The following is a 15,650-nucleotide window of genomic DNA, read 5'->3' as shown; positions in this document are numbered from 1 at the left end:
CCTCCAGGTCTCACAACAGCATGTTGAGCATAGGCTCGTTATGGCCCAACTCATACGCACATAAAAATACGCATGGCTAAGGCATATTTCAGTATGTTTTTTCTTCTTGATCTTATATCAGATTGATTGGCAAATGTAGAGCACTCTTCTGCCTCTAAAAGGGCTGTTATGTAGACTTGCCAACCTATTTTTCTGGTCAGCAAAAATCTGACTAGTCTATTGTTAATATTATTATGCAAGCGTGGTGAGAGAGGAGCTCGTGACCTCATGGGCTGTGTTTCTCTGGAGGTTGAGCTGCACAGGGAGGTGCCAACAATGTCATGGCTTTGATTCCCAACGCATATTTAGCCTGTACTCCAACACTTTTCGGATAACAGCTTCAGTTTTAATAATTATAGATGTAGTTTCAATGCATTATTCAGCTTGAACAAAATTACCATCTCAAATAGTATTGTATAAATTAGGCCTAATCAAGTTAATAAAAAAAAAAAATCACAGCAAGAAAATAAACTCTTGATGTGTCATTACTAAACAAACTAAACATATAGTTGAGAGACACGCATCCCATGCTAATGAGGACGACAGCAATGCTGTCCAAAATAGACTGGACATGAACAGCAACAATTACAAGTAGGAACCATCTTTTTTTTTTTCTTGTCCTGTTCAAAAAGAAAAATATGCCTCTTACTGATAATCTGAGTTGTAGGTTAGCTGCTCTTCAAGATCGCTGCTTCCTCTCATAGCAATGCAGTGGATTATTTGGAGATATTTTGGGTCCATTGAAACTTGCACCTGATGCATGTTACAGGATGGCTCATGTTGGAACTATTCCCTTCGTATTGTTTACATTTTACATTTAGTCATTTAGCAGACGCTTTTATCCAAAGCGACTTACAAGGATGTATACACATTTTACATTTTACATTTACACTGATGGCATACTGCACATCAGGAGCAATTAGGGGTTTAGTGTCTTGCTCAAGGACGCTTCGACAGAGAATCGAACTAGCAACCTTCTGATTACTAAACGACTTCTCTACCACTGTACCACTGTCGCCCCCCTGTACCACTGTCGCCCCCCCTGTATTGTGCCTAAGTGGTGTAAAACACTGTAGTCATGTGAAGCAAGGCAAATCAACAGCAGCTGAGTATTTACTTCAGTCATATGACTAGTCAACTAGTTCATTAGTCTCTGCGCCCCCCCCCCTTATAAAATGACTCACTATTCCAGAGTCTTCCAGAGTATATGCAGCCGATGTGTCACATGACAAGCTCCACTAGGCACACTGGAGTCCTGGAAGAGCTGTGTGCAGTTGCCATGAGGACCACGGTCAAAGGCTCGGACAGCTGTTGGGACACAGGTGACGCAAATATGCCAAAGATATCTCCCTTCGAGTTCATTTCTGGTGAAACGAGGCGGTGGAGGAGGCTAGCCCTGTGCTAAACAAGGTTGGCTGTTACACAAGTTAGTCCCTGATAGTCAAAGAGTTAGCCCTCTTGGGTGAGTGCTGAACAAGTTGTTGAATCATGGCTGACCAGTGGTGCATTTCCCAAAAGCCTTGTTGATCATCTATCGTAGCTAAATCGTAGTTAGACTATCGTTTAGAACACTCTCTCTCTCTCCGCAGTTACCACAGTAGTTGCTCAACGACTCTTTAGGAAAACATCCGATTGACACTTTAGTCCAGTTGCATCTCAATGAAGAAAGCAAACGCACGGACGCACGCACACACACACACACACAACTGGGTCTATGGGTGTAATGCAAACTGTCTACCTGGAGACCCTAACAGTGTGCAGATAAATGTTATAGTAAGCGTGTTCAAGGCTAGTTGTGGGATGAAAGACCAGAGGGAACGCTAGCTTACCACCCTGGACTCGACCAACCCAAGCTACAGGCCCCCATGGCCAACCAGCCTCATGCCATGGAGTTTTCAGTTCAACAGAAGAGGGAAGGCGCACAAAAGGTGTCGATCACTCGCCAAGCTGTAAAGTCCATGAGAGGACTGGTAAACTCTCCATCTAAATGGGCAGCCTCCATTCATTGCTCACCTGAGCTGTTTAAAAGCCCAACGCCATCAGCATCAATACCTCTGGTGGATGGGAGGGGAATATGGCAGTGTAGTGTCTAGCCTAGAGTGCACCTATCTTACCTGTCCTAACAAGCACCCACAGATACACTAAGATTTTCTCCACACATCTTGTTACACACGTAGACAAACACCCACACGTACACACACATGCACGCACGCACGCACGCACGCACACACACACGCAGAGTGCATCAAGTGGGAGTGTTCGTCGGAAGCATGCATAAAAGATGTGGCGGCGTGTCTGTGCATGCCAGATGAGGAAGAGAGGGCTGGAGCAGCACGCTGTTACCACGGCGAATTGGAGAGGAGAGGAGGGGAGGGGTGGGGGGAAAGAGTGACAGAAGATGATGGCAAAAAAGAAGTGGGATGTGAGGGAGAGCGAGAGAAAGAGAGAGATGGTTGTGTGTGTGTGTGTGGAGGGGGGGGGGGGGAGACAGAGAGACAGAGAGAGAAACAGAGAATGAGCTGGAAGAGGCTGATTTTCATGGCCAGGTTTTTAACTGATAATGCCGACAGCCTTCCCTCAGATGGAGCATCCTCAGGTCCAATCAGAGGCCTCTGATGCTACAATTGTCCCTCCACCCCTCTCTTTCTGTTGCTTTTTCTCTTTCTCTCTAGCACTTAAGATCTCATCTATTATTCAGTGAGCTAAATAAAGAGTCAGTGTTGTGATGAAGTGGGTCCCAGAGGTGCTCTCTTTCGCCTGCTCTGTCTCTCTCTCTCCCTCCATCTCTCTCTCTCTCTCTCTCTCTCCCCTTACGGGTAGAGGGCTAGGATGTGACCCACCCTGGCAGCCCATGTTCCTGAAGCCAGCGCCTCCTCCTCGCCACGCAGCCCAGAGAAGTGTGTCGGCAGCCTGGACTCACAGCCTGCGTGAGTGGGCTGGTGCAAATTTGTGTGGAGGGAATAACGGATTTGGCAGGGAGAGAGATAGAGAAAGCGAAGGAGTGAGAATGAGAGAGAGAGAGAGAGAGAGAGAGAGAGAGAGAGAGAGTTGTTTAGAAAGTGAGTGAAAGAGAGTGAGCGACAGAAATAGATGACAGAGAAAAACGTGTACTATCCGAGGAAGCAAATGTTTCTCGAGCTGTGCAAACAGGCGACTAGAGAGGAGAGAAATGCATGAACAGATGCACACACACACACTTGCATGTTCTCTCTCACACACACACTTGCATGTTCTCTCACACACACACACACAACCGTTTTTTGGGCCGCGTGTCGGGGAGCACAGTCGGGCCGGCTTCTCACTCCACCCCCGTGAGAGAGTGAGTGTGTGTGTGAGTGTGTGTGAGTGTGAGTGTGAGTGTGAGTGTGTGTGTGCAGCGTGCAGGGCTTACTCAGACTCGTTAATATGCATACAAATCTGTCGTCGGCAGCTCCGGACGCCTCTTCAGCACCCCCCACTCCTTCTCCACACCACAGACACAGACAGACACACACACAGACACACACACAGACACACACACACGTCACTTGGCCCAATCCACCACAGGAACAGGAACAAAAACAATAAACCCATCTCACTGGTGTGTCGAGTTTGGATGAGCTGGTGAAGAGTGGGGGGTTGGGTGTGTGGGGGGCGAGCAGGTGCAAATCTATTTCCATGTTTATTCGGAGCATTTAAAGCAGTAGGCCGTGGGCGTTTTTCCTTTTTTTTTTGGTAAACAGGCAGGCAAAAGCTCATCTCCATCTCCAATTCATTTTCCATCCGCCCGCTTACGTACGCGCAGGGACGTAAACACACAGCGGTGCCTGCCGTTCACACAAGCACTTTTACAAGTCTCCGGTGAAAGGCCAATTAGACAAGAAATAAATAAACAGAGAGGTCGAACGGCAGCGAGTGACAACAAGCAACGACGGGGTGTGAAGATCAGTGCCACTGGAGTGAGTGTTTATCTGGGGGGATGGAGGTTATTCAGTGGAATCAAGTGTGTGCGTGTGTGTGTGCGCGTGTGAGGTGACACTATACGAGTAGACAGCTCAGAACGTTTGACAGAGCGCCAGCCGTGTGTGTGTGTGTGTGTGTGTGTGTGTGTGCGCATGTGGGTGTGTTAAAGGCTGCTAACAGCAGCGGGGTGGGCAGCCCAGTCTCTCCTGTTCCTGAGAAGGATGACTGGAGGCCAGCTGTGATAAGCACAGCCCACACATCCCTCTCTCACTCACACACACACACGCGCACACACACACACACACGCACACACACACTCTCTCTGGTCAAGTCAACATAAATATGAACATTTATGTGTCCACAGGGTGAGGCATGAGGGGGGAAAGCCTATAGAATTCTATAGAACACACACATATGTACTTACTAGGGATGGGCATTCGATTAAATTGTCTTAATCGATCGTCGGGAGAATTAACGATCGATTTTCGATTAATCATTAATATTTTTATATTAAAATTCACTATTTATAGGCTATATTAAAATGCAGTGAAAATAGAAAAAAAACAGCGTGTTTCCTCATTGAGATCTTTATTACAAGATGAACAACTCTTGTGGCAGTTAAACTTACAAGATGGACAACTCTTGTGGCAGTTAAACGGGATCTGTTCAATGGTTACACTTGAAAATATGCGCTGCTGTACTCTTAAGCAGCGAAGCCGACAGCTAGAAGCTGGTGCTCATAAACACAACTTTTTTTTTCTCTCTAACTAATTAATCTCACATTTTGAAATTCATTCATCTAGATTCATCGTGATTAAAAGTTTGTTTTCTTCTAAAGACTAAATCTTATAAATTAAAGTAATCACTTCAGACAGCGTGTATTTTAAGCAGCTTCCACACTGCCCCGACAAACGCCAACATTCTCCAACTAACGCCAACATTCTCCAACAGTCGGGTCAGTGTGGGCCGGCAGTTGGTGTTAGTTGGAGAATGTTGGCGTTAGTCGGGTATAGTCGGAAGAGTTCAACATGTTCAGTCGGATCGGGTCGGATCGGGTAAAGTTGGAGAATGTCTGACCAATGTAGAGCGATTTCCAACGAACTCCAACATTCCGACAGCTCATTACCTTGACAACTAGCCTAAACTTGCGTGCATAACATCCTCGCGCTCTCTTGGATGTCGAAGTTATGGTGGTTATCAGCCAGTTTGTTAAAAAAACGACATACTAAATCTATTTATAGATTAACGTTATGTATTATCTTCCCCAAACGAACGGTTTTCAAGACATATATTTGTCTTTTTCAACTTCTACGACTCGCTTAACACGGCAAGAAAACGTGTTTCTAAATATTAATATTAATGTTTACGGTGACACTTTACAGGAGTACGTTTGCACTTGTGTTAGCTATCGGCCACTCCCACTTCGTTCCATATACCGCGTTGGTTTTCGAAATATTAATATGCATGCCGCCTGCTTTTACAAACTGTTGTATGAAAAAGTTTTGGCACCCCTCTGAGGCTGCATGATAATTTACTCTGTCTTCACCAAAAAACAGTGGTATATTGTTCATTTTCTAGTTAACACTGAGTAAAGTTGGGGTAAAGTTGGGGTGTTTTCCAGACGAAGATATTTAGTGTAGCAGTGTTTAGTTGTGTGAAATGAAATCAAATGTGAAAAATAGGCTGTGCAAATATTTAGGCACCCTAATCATTTTGCTGATTTGAATAGGCTACCTGTAGCTACTCAATACTGAAAAATTGCAACACATAATTAGTCTGATTAGCTTGTTAAGCCTTCATTTCTATAGAAAGGTGCATCCAATCATTAGAAAAAGTATTTAAGGGAGCCAATTGCAAGTTGTGCTTCTCTTTGAATCTCCTCTGAAGAGTGGCATCATGGGGGCCTCAAAACAACTGTCAAATGATCTGAAAACAAAGATTGTTTAGCTTTGTGTTTTAGGGGTAGGCTACAAAAAGTTATCCCACAGGTTTCAGTTGTCAGTTTCCACTGTGAGGAATGTAATCAAGAAATGGAAGGCCACAGGCACAATTCTTGTTAAGGCCAGAAGTGGCAGGACAAGAAAAATATCGGAGGCAAAGGCAAAGGATGGTCAGAATGCAGTGGAACAAGTATAATCTCCTGGAATGGCCATCCCAGTCCCGACTTGAATATTATTGAAAATCTATGGGATGACTTGAAGCGGGCTGTCCACGCTAGGCAGCCATCAAACCTAACTGAACTGGAGATGTTTTGTAAGGAGGAATGGTCCAAAATACCTTCATCCAGAAACCAGACACTCATCAGAGGCAATAGGAAGCGTCTAGAGGCTGTTATTTTTACAAAAGGAGGCTGTAGTAAATATTGATGTGGGTGTCCAAATGTATGAACCTGTCTAATTTTGTTAAGATGCATATGGCATATTTTCTGTTTATCCAATAAACCTTATTTAACTGCTGAAATAGTACTTTGTCCATGAAGTATTATATATATGACAAAGAAGTTGCTGATCCAAACGCCCAACAATTAATAAATAAAAATAATGGAAATTATCAGGGGTGCCCAAACTTTTTCATACGACTGTATAATGGTCTATTGTTCTTTACAAATGACTTGTTTTCCAAATATGTTTTGACAAGCAAACGTTAATCTAGGTATCAACCTCATCCATCTTAAAATAATTTAACACACAATTGAAAAAATAAGTAGCTAGTTGGAAAAAGTCTGAGCAGTGTGGAGCTGGCAGTTGGTTTACTGGACATTCTAAAGACAGGTACCAACTACTGCCAACAACTGCCAACTTTAGAATGTTGGCGTTTGTCGGGGCAGTGTGGAAGCTGCTTTAGACACTGTTGTTTAATTGTATTTTTTTCGTGCTCTCTCGCCGTCATACAAGGAATGTATGCGAGACACAATGGTGCGCCTCGACGGTAAAGCGTAAGAATTGTCCCCTGAAGCAATTCGAATCACCTCAGTCAGCCCACCGTCTTCAACTATGTTGATGGGCCGACAGTCACCGGCAACCTAAACTGCTACAGCGTTGGTAACCTTTTCACGGACTGGTCTAGTTAATTTCCTAGAGAAGTCGTGGAGTGTGGGTTGGCGACCATCTAACCTGGGACTGCTTTCTGTCGGGTGCTTTGCACTAGGGTGATAACTTAAAGACGAGCTGCTTCTGTGATAGCTACATTCAGCTTGACAAATGCTACATACAACTTTAGTTTTGTCGATTGTTCTGTCATTTTGCCTCTTAAACAGAAACTTTCCGCCCAACAATCCCTCAGCTCTCGTCTCTGTCTCTGTCTCCGTCTCGGTCTCTTCCATCTAACTGACTGCAGACACGCGGCGGTTTCGTGCCATGGGTCAACGCGCACCGGAAGTAAACAAAGTTGCGTTCAAATATTTTATTGCATTAATCTCGGCCACAATAATCTCATAGAATAACGCGTTAACTTTGACAGCCCTAAAATAAATAAATTACACGCACACTACGCAACAGAACATGCATTAGTTTTAATCGATGAAAAATGTATTTCATCGAGGAAATTCTTAATGATCAATTAATCGATCGTCGATTAATTATGCCCATCCCTAGTACTTACTGTACTGTAAATGCATGCTGAACCAAAGACAGCAAATGCCTAATAGTATTTCATACAATGTACAAACCAATCCTTCACTGGGGCTGTGAATCACAGCAAGGTACATGCGCACGCACACACACACACACTGAAACACATGCAGAAACACACACACACACACACACACACACAGCAACTCCCCCGCCTGCATCAATAAAGCATAGGAAGTAGTGAGTATGGCAAGTGACATGAGGCGAGCGAGAGCTGCAGCCCTGTTGAATAACACGTGTGGCTCTCTCCCCGAGCTGACTGAGCATGACAGGGGCAAACAGTGGGGTGGAGCCAGAGAGACACAGAGATGCCCTGTGCTCATGATGGCTGCCTGTGAACACGCACGCACGCACGCACGCACGCACGCACGCACGCACGCACGCACACTCGCCACTGAGGGCAACTGTCCCTCAACAGAAGTAGTCTACCCTAATGCACTAGGAATGAAACTAAAGTATCACTGAGCTTTTGTAATAAAACGTAACAATGCAGCACATGTTTTTGTCCATGAAATGGAAACATTTTAAATACTCTGTGAATGAAATTAGCTGAATTAATGACATGGCTGTTGAAGTAACGTTAACACACCAACCAGCCGTACCGTTCTCAAGAAAACAGTTTTGGGTGAACTACCTAATAACGTCACATGTTAAGACTACCATGTGTCCAGAAAACACACAAGAGGGGGCGGCACAAGTCCCAGGCTTGACACTATTTCAGAACAAAAACAATTCTCAACTCCACCAAGTGCATCTTCCAAGAACTCACACGCTTACAGAAACTGATCCCTTCACACCAGCACACACCCTGAATCCAAATCTGAACTCCACACCAAGGGTTGGTTTCCAATCAATACTGATTCAGCAGGGAAGGAGGGGCAGTGGAGGGATGCAGGGAAGAAGAGGGGGAGAAAGAGAGAGGGGGAGAGAGAGAGAGGGGAAGAGAGAGAGAGGGGGAGAGAGAAAGGGGGAGAGAGAAAGGGGGAGAGAGAGAGGGGGAGAGAGAGAGAGAGGGGAAGAGCGAGAGAGGGGGAGAGAGAGAGAGGGGAAGAGAGAAAGGGGGAGAGAGAAAAGGGGGAGAGAAGATGGGGCCCTTGGCACTGCCCCGGTCTCCAGGCGACTGGGCAGGCAGGCAGGCCGGGGCCAGGAGCAGCTCTCAGGGCCATCTGTTTCCTGCTCCACTCTGCCCTGTGAGAGGGGGGCAAAGCCCGCAACCAACCCCCTCCCCCTCCCCTCATGCCACCCTGTCCAGAGCCAGCCTCACCCCCGACTTGGGCCAGTCTCACACCACCACCACCACCACTCAGCCCACAGCCCACAGCCCCAGCTGGAGGTCGGGCTTCCCACACCACTACATGGGTTTTAAGTGGAGGGTAGAGGCACGGACAATAGAGGCCCATTCAGAGACATGGTTTCATGGGGACAGTGGAGAAGCCGCTGTGGTTGAGTTTAGTCCCATGTTGCCTCGACCAGAGGAAAACCACAAAGACAGGAGAGAGGGAGAGGAGTGTGTAGACAGGAACAGAGGGGTGGAAGTGAACGGGGGAGGAAGAGAAGAGAAGGAGCATCCGAGAGAAGTTCAGTAAGAGCAACACGATGATGAAGAGGAGGCAGAAAGAGAAAAAAAGAAATGCGTGAGGAAGAAGAGGCCAGAGCAGAGCAGACTAAAGGACCTCAGTCACTGGACGCGTAAAACTACAGTTTGGTACCGAAAGCCAACTCTGTGATGCACTGTACACCAGTACTGGCTCCAAAATACAAAATACCGTTAGGGCAGAACAGACTGTCAACTGACTAGCTGTACAGCCTGCAGAAGCCTGTGAGACACATATCACATATTCAACATAATGAAGACAGAAAGAAAGACAACACAAAGAGGGAGGAGAGAGAAAGAAAGAAAGAAAGAAAGAAAGAAAGAAAGAAAGAGAGAGAGAGAGAGGGAGGAAGACGAACACTATATGGGAGGACTGGAGGTATCTTACTGGAGGGAATGTGGTTGAGTCCAGATGGCTTCAGGAGCTCCAGTGGCTGCTCTTGTCCATCTGCAGGACACAGAGAAGAGCCGGTTCAAAATGGAGCACAGCAATGAGGATAGGCAGGAAAGAAACACCTACACATTCGTCTTCAGCACCTCAGAAGAAAGTTTACCATCCGCGCTCGCACACACGATTTAATACCATCCCATTAACAGGGACAAAACTCCCGAGCATGACACGGACCTGGCAGTCTTCCACATGCAGAGATGCCGAGTGGGATGAGTATACATCTACATACAGTGTGTTGGATGAGTATACATCTACATACAGTGTGTTGGAGGATGAGTATAAATCTACATACAGTGTGTTGGAGGATGAGTATACATCTACATACAGTGTGTTGGAGGATGAGTATACATCTACATACAGTGTGTTGGAGGATGAGTATACATCTACATACAGTGTGTTGGAGGATGAGTATACATCTACATACAGTGTGTTGGAGGATGAGTATACATCTACATACAGTGTGTTGGATGAGTATACATCTACATACAGTGAGTTGGAGGATGAGTATACATCTACATACAGTGTGTTGGATGAGTATACATCTACATACAGTGTGTTGTAGGCCGGAGTTGGGGTGGCCCATTCAAATCAAATTCTGCAGCATTCTTAAGAGCCATATGATAAGGGATAATTGATAATTTATTAGGGGTGGGTGGGGGGGTCGATTCTTCGATTTTTTCTACAACGATTGTCTCGATTCAGAAAAGTTTATAATCGATTATTTTTTTTATTTTTTTTATTAATTTAATTTTTAGAAGCACAAAACCATTAATTTGTCATTATAAAGAAATATGCAACATTCTAAATCAAGTAGCTAGGAACATAAGCACACAGTCTAGAGCTGAAGGCTAAATCACACAGTTACAGTCACACCTTTAAGTGCACATACTGCAAAAGCAGACACTCACATACACATCCATTCGCACACACAAACACAAACACACACACACACACACACTCACATTGATGGAGCTATAACTGCGGTAGATAGAAAACAAAAGCAGAAACCACTAAAGGGAACACACACCAACCTCGCGCCACCACAATCAGTATTAGTGACCCATTTCATCTCAGGTTTCCCTGAGCCAATACAAATCCTAGGCATGGCACCACGGCAGATCAGGTAGCAGGGCTGGTTTTGTGTGATGAGGGGAGGGGAGGGGTGGGGTTGGTGGGGGGGGGGGGAACAGGCTACTGACACGGTGACCCACGTGCTGCTTTCTTATTCCCAACTGACACCCAGCCCCTTTCAGTCAAAAACTCTCAAGAGAGAGGAAGAAGGAAATGGAAAGGAAGGGAAGGAGAGTGTGAGAGAGAGAGAGGGAGAGAGAGAGGGAGGAGGTGGAGGCGCTGACAGCCTACATCCGCAAGCTTGAAAACCAAAGTTCACTGTTTCCACTTCATTATCCATCCAAGCAGTGCCCTTCAACACCAAACGGCTCCAGAAAAAGTGGGTAAGGCAGCCACCCATCAAACAAGCGCTCCTCCCAGCTAGGCAGCCCTAGCGACAGCTTTGGCAAGCTGTAGTGGAACAGTTAGCAGTGATCAAGGCTAACAGAAAACACAAACACAGACAGGAACACACACACACACACACACACACACACACACACACACACACACACACACACACACACACACACACACACACACACACACACACACACACACACACACACACACACACACACACACACACAGGCCCTTTCAGCTAGCATGAGACTTTGCTTCAGTTGGGAAGAAAAAGTTTACAGGCTCCTACAGGGCTTCATTAGTCCCGTTACCATGGGGAGGAGAGAGTTGGGAGTTTGGTAGAGTTCAGAGGAGTGGAGACTGGATGAAGGGAGACAGTGAGGTGACAGGCACAAGCCTCTCTTCTCTCCTCCTTCTCCCTCGCCCCCTCTCTCTCAATTTGTTTCCAAATCTGCCACAACATGGCTCCAACACACAAATCACCTCGCTTGGTCCCCCATTCGCTGCCTCTGCTCATCATATCCGCAGTTTATTGAGGATGAGGGAGAGTGTGGAGGGTGTGTGTGTGTGTGTGTGTGTGTGTGTGTGTGTCTACTTCATAATCGTTCTCTTTCGTGTTGATGTGGTTCAGTACACAGCGATTGTATGCCCAAGGTGAGGAGCAATCAAACTGGCGTACAATGCCTCAATCCTGCCTGGCTGCTCTGACGTCATGGCTCGCGTCAGATGTGGTTTCTGTTGTGCGGCGCAGAAGAGGGGGGGTGTGAGGGTTACAACAGCTTGGGCTGTGGCCTCGGCCACAGCTGTGCTATTATGAGAGAGAGAGAGAGAGAGAGAAACAAACTTGAGATGAGGGAGAAGAAGAGAACAGGAGGCACATGCTACTGCACATGCAGCGTGACCAAACTAAACTTAGAGGTGCCCAGGGGGGCCACACACACACACACACACACACACACACACACACACACACACACACACACACACAGAACAAAAACACTACAAACAAACACGAGCCCACATGTAAGGGGCTCGACCAGGAATACATACGTGCACGTCTAGCCAAGCGGAACAGTGCACTAGCCTGTGTGTTAAGAGGGAAGTGGGGTCAGCTGCACCTCCCCCTACCCCCTATTGTCTCTCCTACGACTCCCTCACGCCCCCCTCTCCCATCGCACCATTCTCCTCTCCTCCTCTCCATCACTCACTTCCAGTCCTCCAGCTCCACATACACGTGCAACACCCATCCAACCTGTGTGCTTCCTCTCATCACATCTGGCGAGGCGCATAAGACCGCCTCCAAACAGCAGCGCTGAATAGTTCAGCTGATAAGACTGGCCCATTTGAAGATAAGCATACTAGAGATCCGTGCGTGCTACTGACACACACACACTTAACACAGGGTCAACACAAAAAGCACACTTATCTGTGCGTGTGCGTGTGCGCGCACAAACACACACACACACACACACACACACACACACACTTCCAGTGTTATTCTCCGCTAAGCAGCTGGAACATTCTGCATATACCCTTGTAAGGCCCTCAGGTGTAGTTTGAATGTGAATGTGTATGTTGATGAAGCAGCCATGGCAGTAATGCATATTACAATTTGAATTTGAAATGAGACACTCAAGTGGTGAGAGGGAACGAGAAAGACACAGGAAACAGACGCACACACACACACACGCGCACACACACACGTGAGCAGGAGGAGTGTGTGGTATCTCATATGTGGAGGGGGTGGGGGATGCAGCAGCAGACGGGCAGGGGGGCACGGGGCTTGTGTTTTTCTGGGTTCTGCGGCACTATTTTCAGCATCCCAGACTGCAGCTATGATTAATACATGATGGAGCAGAGCAGAATGAAGCATTGAAAGCAGCCCCTCCCAGCCCCTACATACACACACACACGCCAAGTCTGGCCGGAATAGAATTTTATTTTCAATTATTATTCTGTACTTCGAATGATTATGAAGACATGGTAATCGAGATAAAACAATTATGCTGCATTCCGTTTTGCAATGATGCTCTCGTTTTGTCTTGAGTTATAAATCCAGCATCCAAATCCAGCTTTCCTTTATAGCGGCCCAGACTGACTCTCAGCCAGGCTGTGGCATGTTTAGTTCAGCTTGAGCCAAGTTGACGGAAAGAGTGACTTTGGTCAACAACAAAAAGTTAAAATAAATGCAGCTGTTTGGAAACACTTTGGCTTTAAGCCGGAGTCCGATGACTAATAAGTCAATTAGCAGTGTTTCCCCTGTATGCATTCAACAACACCAACGCACAGCCGCTACTGAGTTAGCAGCGCCACTGCTGAATTTTCACACGATCTATATTCATGACGTAACGTTACATTCGATAGCAAGCTAAATATATTATAGTTAAATGCTACAGTCATAATCTACAGGGCAAATAACTAACGCTAGACAGAAATCATTCAGAAGTTAAGTCAGTGAGTACAGTACAAGACCAGTGGTGAAGTAGTGGAGATTTTTGAACACGCACATACTGATGTTCAGTCTAAACGGTTCTCACGCGCGTATCAGTGTCCAAATCTGACTAAGCACAATGCTTGTACAGGGAAGCGTTATCGACTCTCTTAGCGTTGTCCAGACTCTATTGACATTTTCTCTGTTAGAGTAGCATAAAGGTTTAAAGGCTAGCCTAAAATGTTAATCCCACACCTAGTGTTACTATCTCGTCTGATCAGTCATCCATCAACGTGTGCAGTATGAAATGTTGTCAAATGTATTTACCACGTGTTATATACTTGAACAACTCGATTTGGGTTGATGCATAAACGATGGACTTTCCAGTATCACGTTCACGTAACATCTCCACGTGAAAACATAACCTAAACTTGACCAATATAATCGTAATAATGATTTTAGCATCATCGAGCAGCCGAAACAGCCACACCACAACCATGCATTCAAACACACACATGCAGTCATTGGAATCCTTTTTGGAGGGGCATTTCCTAGATGTACACAAGCTAGCGCCTACATTCCTTCAGCTCTTTGCTGACAGACAGGGAAAAGGGGAAAATACCCAAATGATGAACAAAGCAAGGACAAATTAAGAGATGCTAAAGAAAGAACAGAGACAGAAAGAAATAAAGGAGGAAGAACGAAAAGGAGAGCCAGAGAGAAAGAGCGAAAACAGGTTGGGAGTTAGCAAAGGACAATGAGGATAAGGAGGTAGCTGCTTCTTGTGCATCCACTGCACGTTCGGCGAGCACATCTCTGGCGGCGCACTGCACAGCACAGCGGCAATCTATTTTTGGAAGCCTCCTTGGACCAGACGGCCCCGATGCTTGTGCCGTAATGGCATTTTAATTAGCCCGCCGAACACGAGCATGCAGCGAGCATCACTAAACAGCACCCATAGCCACAGGAGAGAGACGAGAAGACGGCTGAGAGGAGAGAAGAGAAGATGAGAGAAGATGGAGGAGAGGAGAGAGAAGGGAAGATGTGGGAAAAGTAGAGGAAGAGATGAGACAGATGAGGGGAGAGGGGCGGACTGAGGATGACTGAAGAAAGGTGGGGAGGGGGACAGAAAATTAGAGAGGAGGAGAGATGGGGAGGAGATAGAGAAGGGGAGAGGAGAAGAAAAGAGATAGGAAAGAGGGAAAAGAGAGGAGGGCAGAGTTGAAAGAGAGAAGAGAGTTCAGGAGAGAGGAGAGAAACAGAAGGAGAGATGAGAAAGGAGGGGTTAAAGGACAGATAAGAGGAGAAATGGGGAAATGTAAGAACCAGTAAGACCACAGTGACTTTTTCAAAAACTGCCATTTCATTGGTGGTGGCGATAATGGTATGTGTATGAGAGGGAGAGGCTCTGACAACGGGGGCATTAGGAGAGGACAGAGGAGTAGAGATTCACAGAATTGAGAGGAGAGCAGTGGAGGCCAGAAGAGAGGAGCAGGACCTAGAGAGAGACCTGATGAAGGAGAAGAGGAAAGAGGAGAGGAGAGGAGAGGAGAGAGGAGAGCGGGCTCCCCTCCACCCATCTGCTGTTCCAAACACACTGCTGGTCTCAGGCAGACAGGCAGACTGGGCTGCCCCCTCCTCCTGAGCCATATGCCTTCCTTTTCCCCAAACACTCCCTAAGGGAAAGCGAGCGCACACACACACACACACACACACACACACATCAGTGCATTTAACTACGTGCTTATGTACATGCAAATACATATGCACCCATGCAACAAGTTAACTGAAAATATGTTTGGTTGTATGGTGTATGTTCTCACACTCAAAGCAAGCTCACGCTCACTCACACTGATACACAGTGTGCACACACACACACACACTACAGTGGCCGTTGGAGCGTTCCTCACACACGGGCCACCCGGGGGTTCAGCGAGTGTGTTTACACTGAGGGGCACTCGTGCGACTGTGTGACAGCCTTCTCTGGGGGCAGACTATTTGTTAATCAAAGATGACTAAAGCCATGGCCTATTCATGACATGAAAAACAGCATCTGATGTGTCCGGCCTCTGTGTGTGTGTGTGTGTGTGT

At 46.4% G+C, this 15,650-nt stretch overlaps 1 protein-coding gene across 5 annotated transcripts in view; it reads right to left on the bottom strand.

Moving 5' to 3' along the window:
* The window catches only part of hdac4 (histone deacetylase 4), a 161,366-nt gene that overhangs the window by 87,304 nt on the left and 58,412 nt on the right, over window positions 1-15,650 (bottom strand). For 4 of the 5 annotated variants that reach the window (XM_031560032.2, XM_031560027.2, XM_031560040.2 and 1 more), the window contains one exon: window positions 9,593-9,652. The exons of the other annotated variant lie outside the window; for it this stretch is intronic. In XM_031560032.2, the coding sequence (XP_031415892.1) occupies window positions 9,593-9,652 (60 nt within the window). The remainder of the gene's footprint in view (window positions 1-9,592; window positions 9,653-15,650) is intronic. 5 annotated transcript variants of the gene reach the window in all.

This window comes from Clupea harengus, chromosome 2 (genome assembly GCF_900700415.2).
Source record: "Clupea harengus chromosome 2, Ch_v2.0.2, whole genome shotgun sequence".
NCBI classification, from domain to species: Eukaryota; Metazoa; Chordata; class Actinopteri; order Clupeiformes; family Clupeidae; genus Clupea; species Clupea harengus.
Note: the sequence above shows the minus strand (reverse complement) of the source record. Positions and strands in the feature narration are given on the sequence as shown.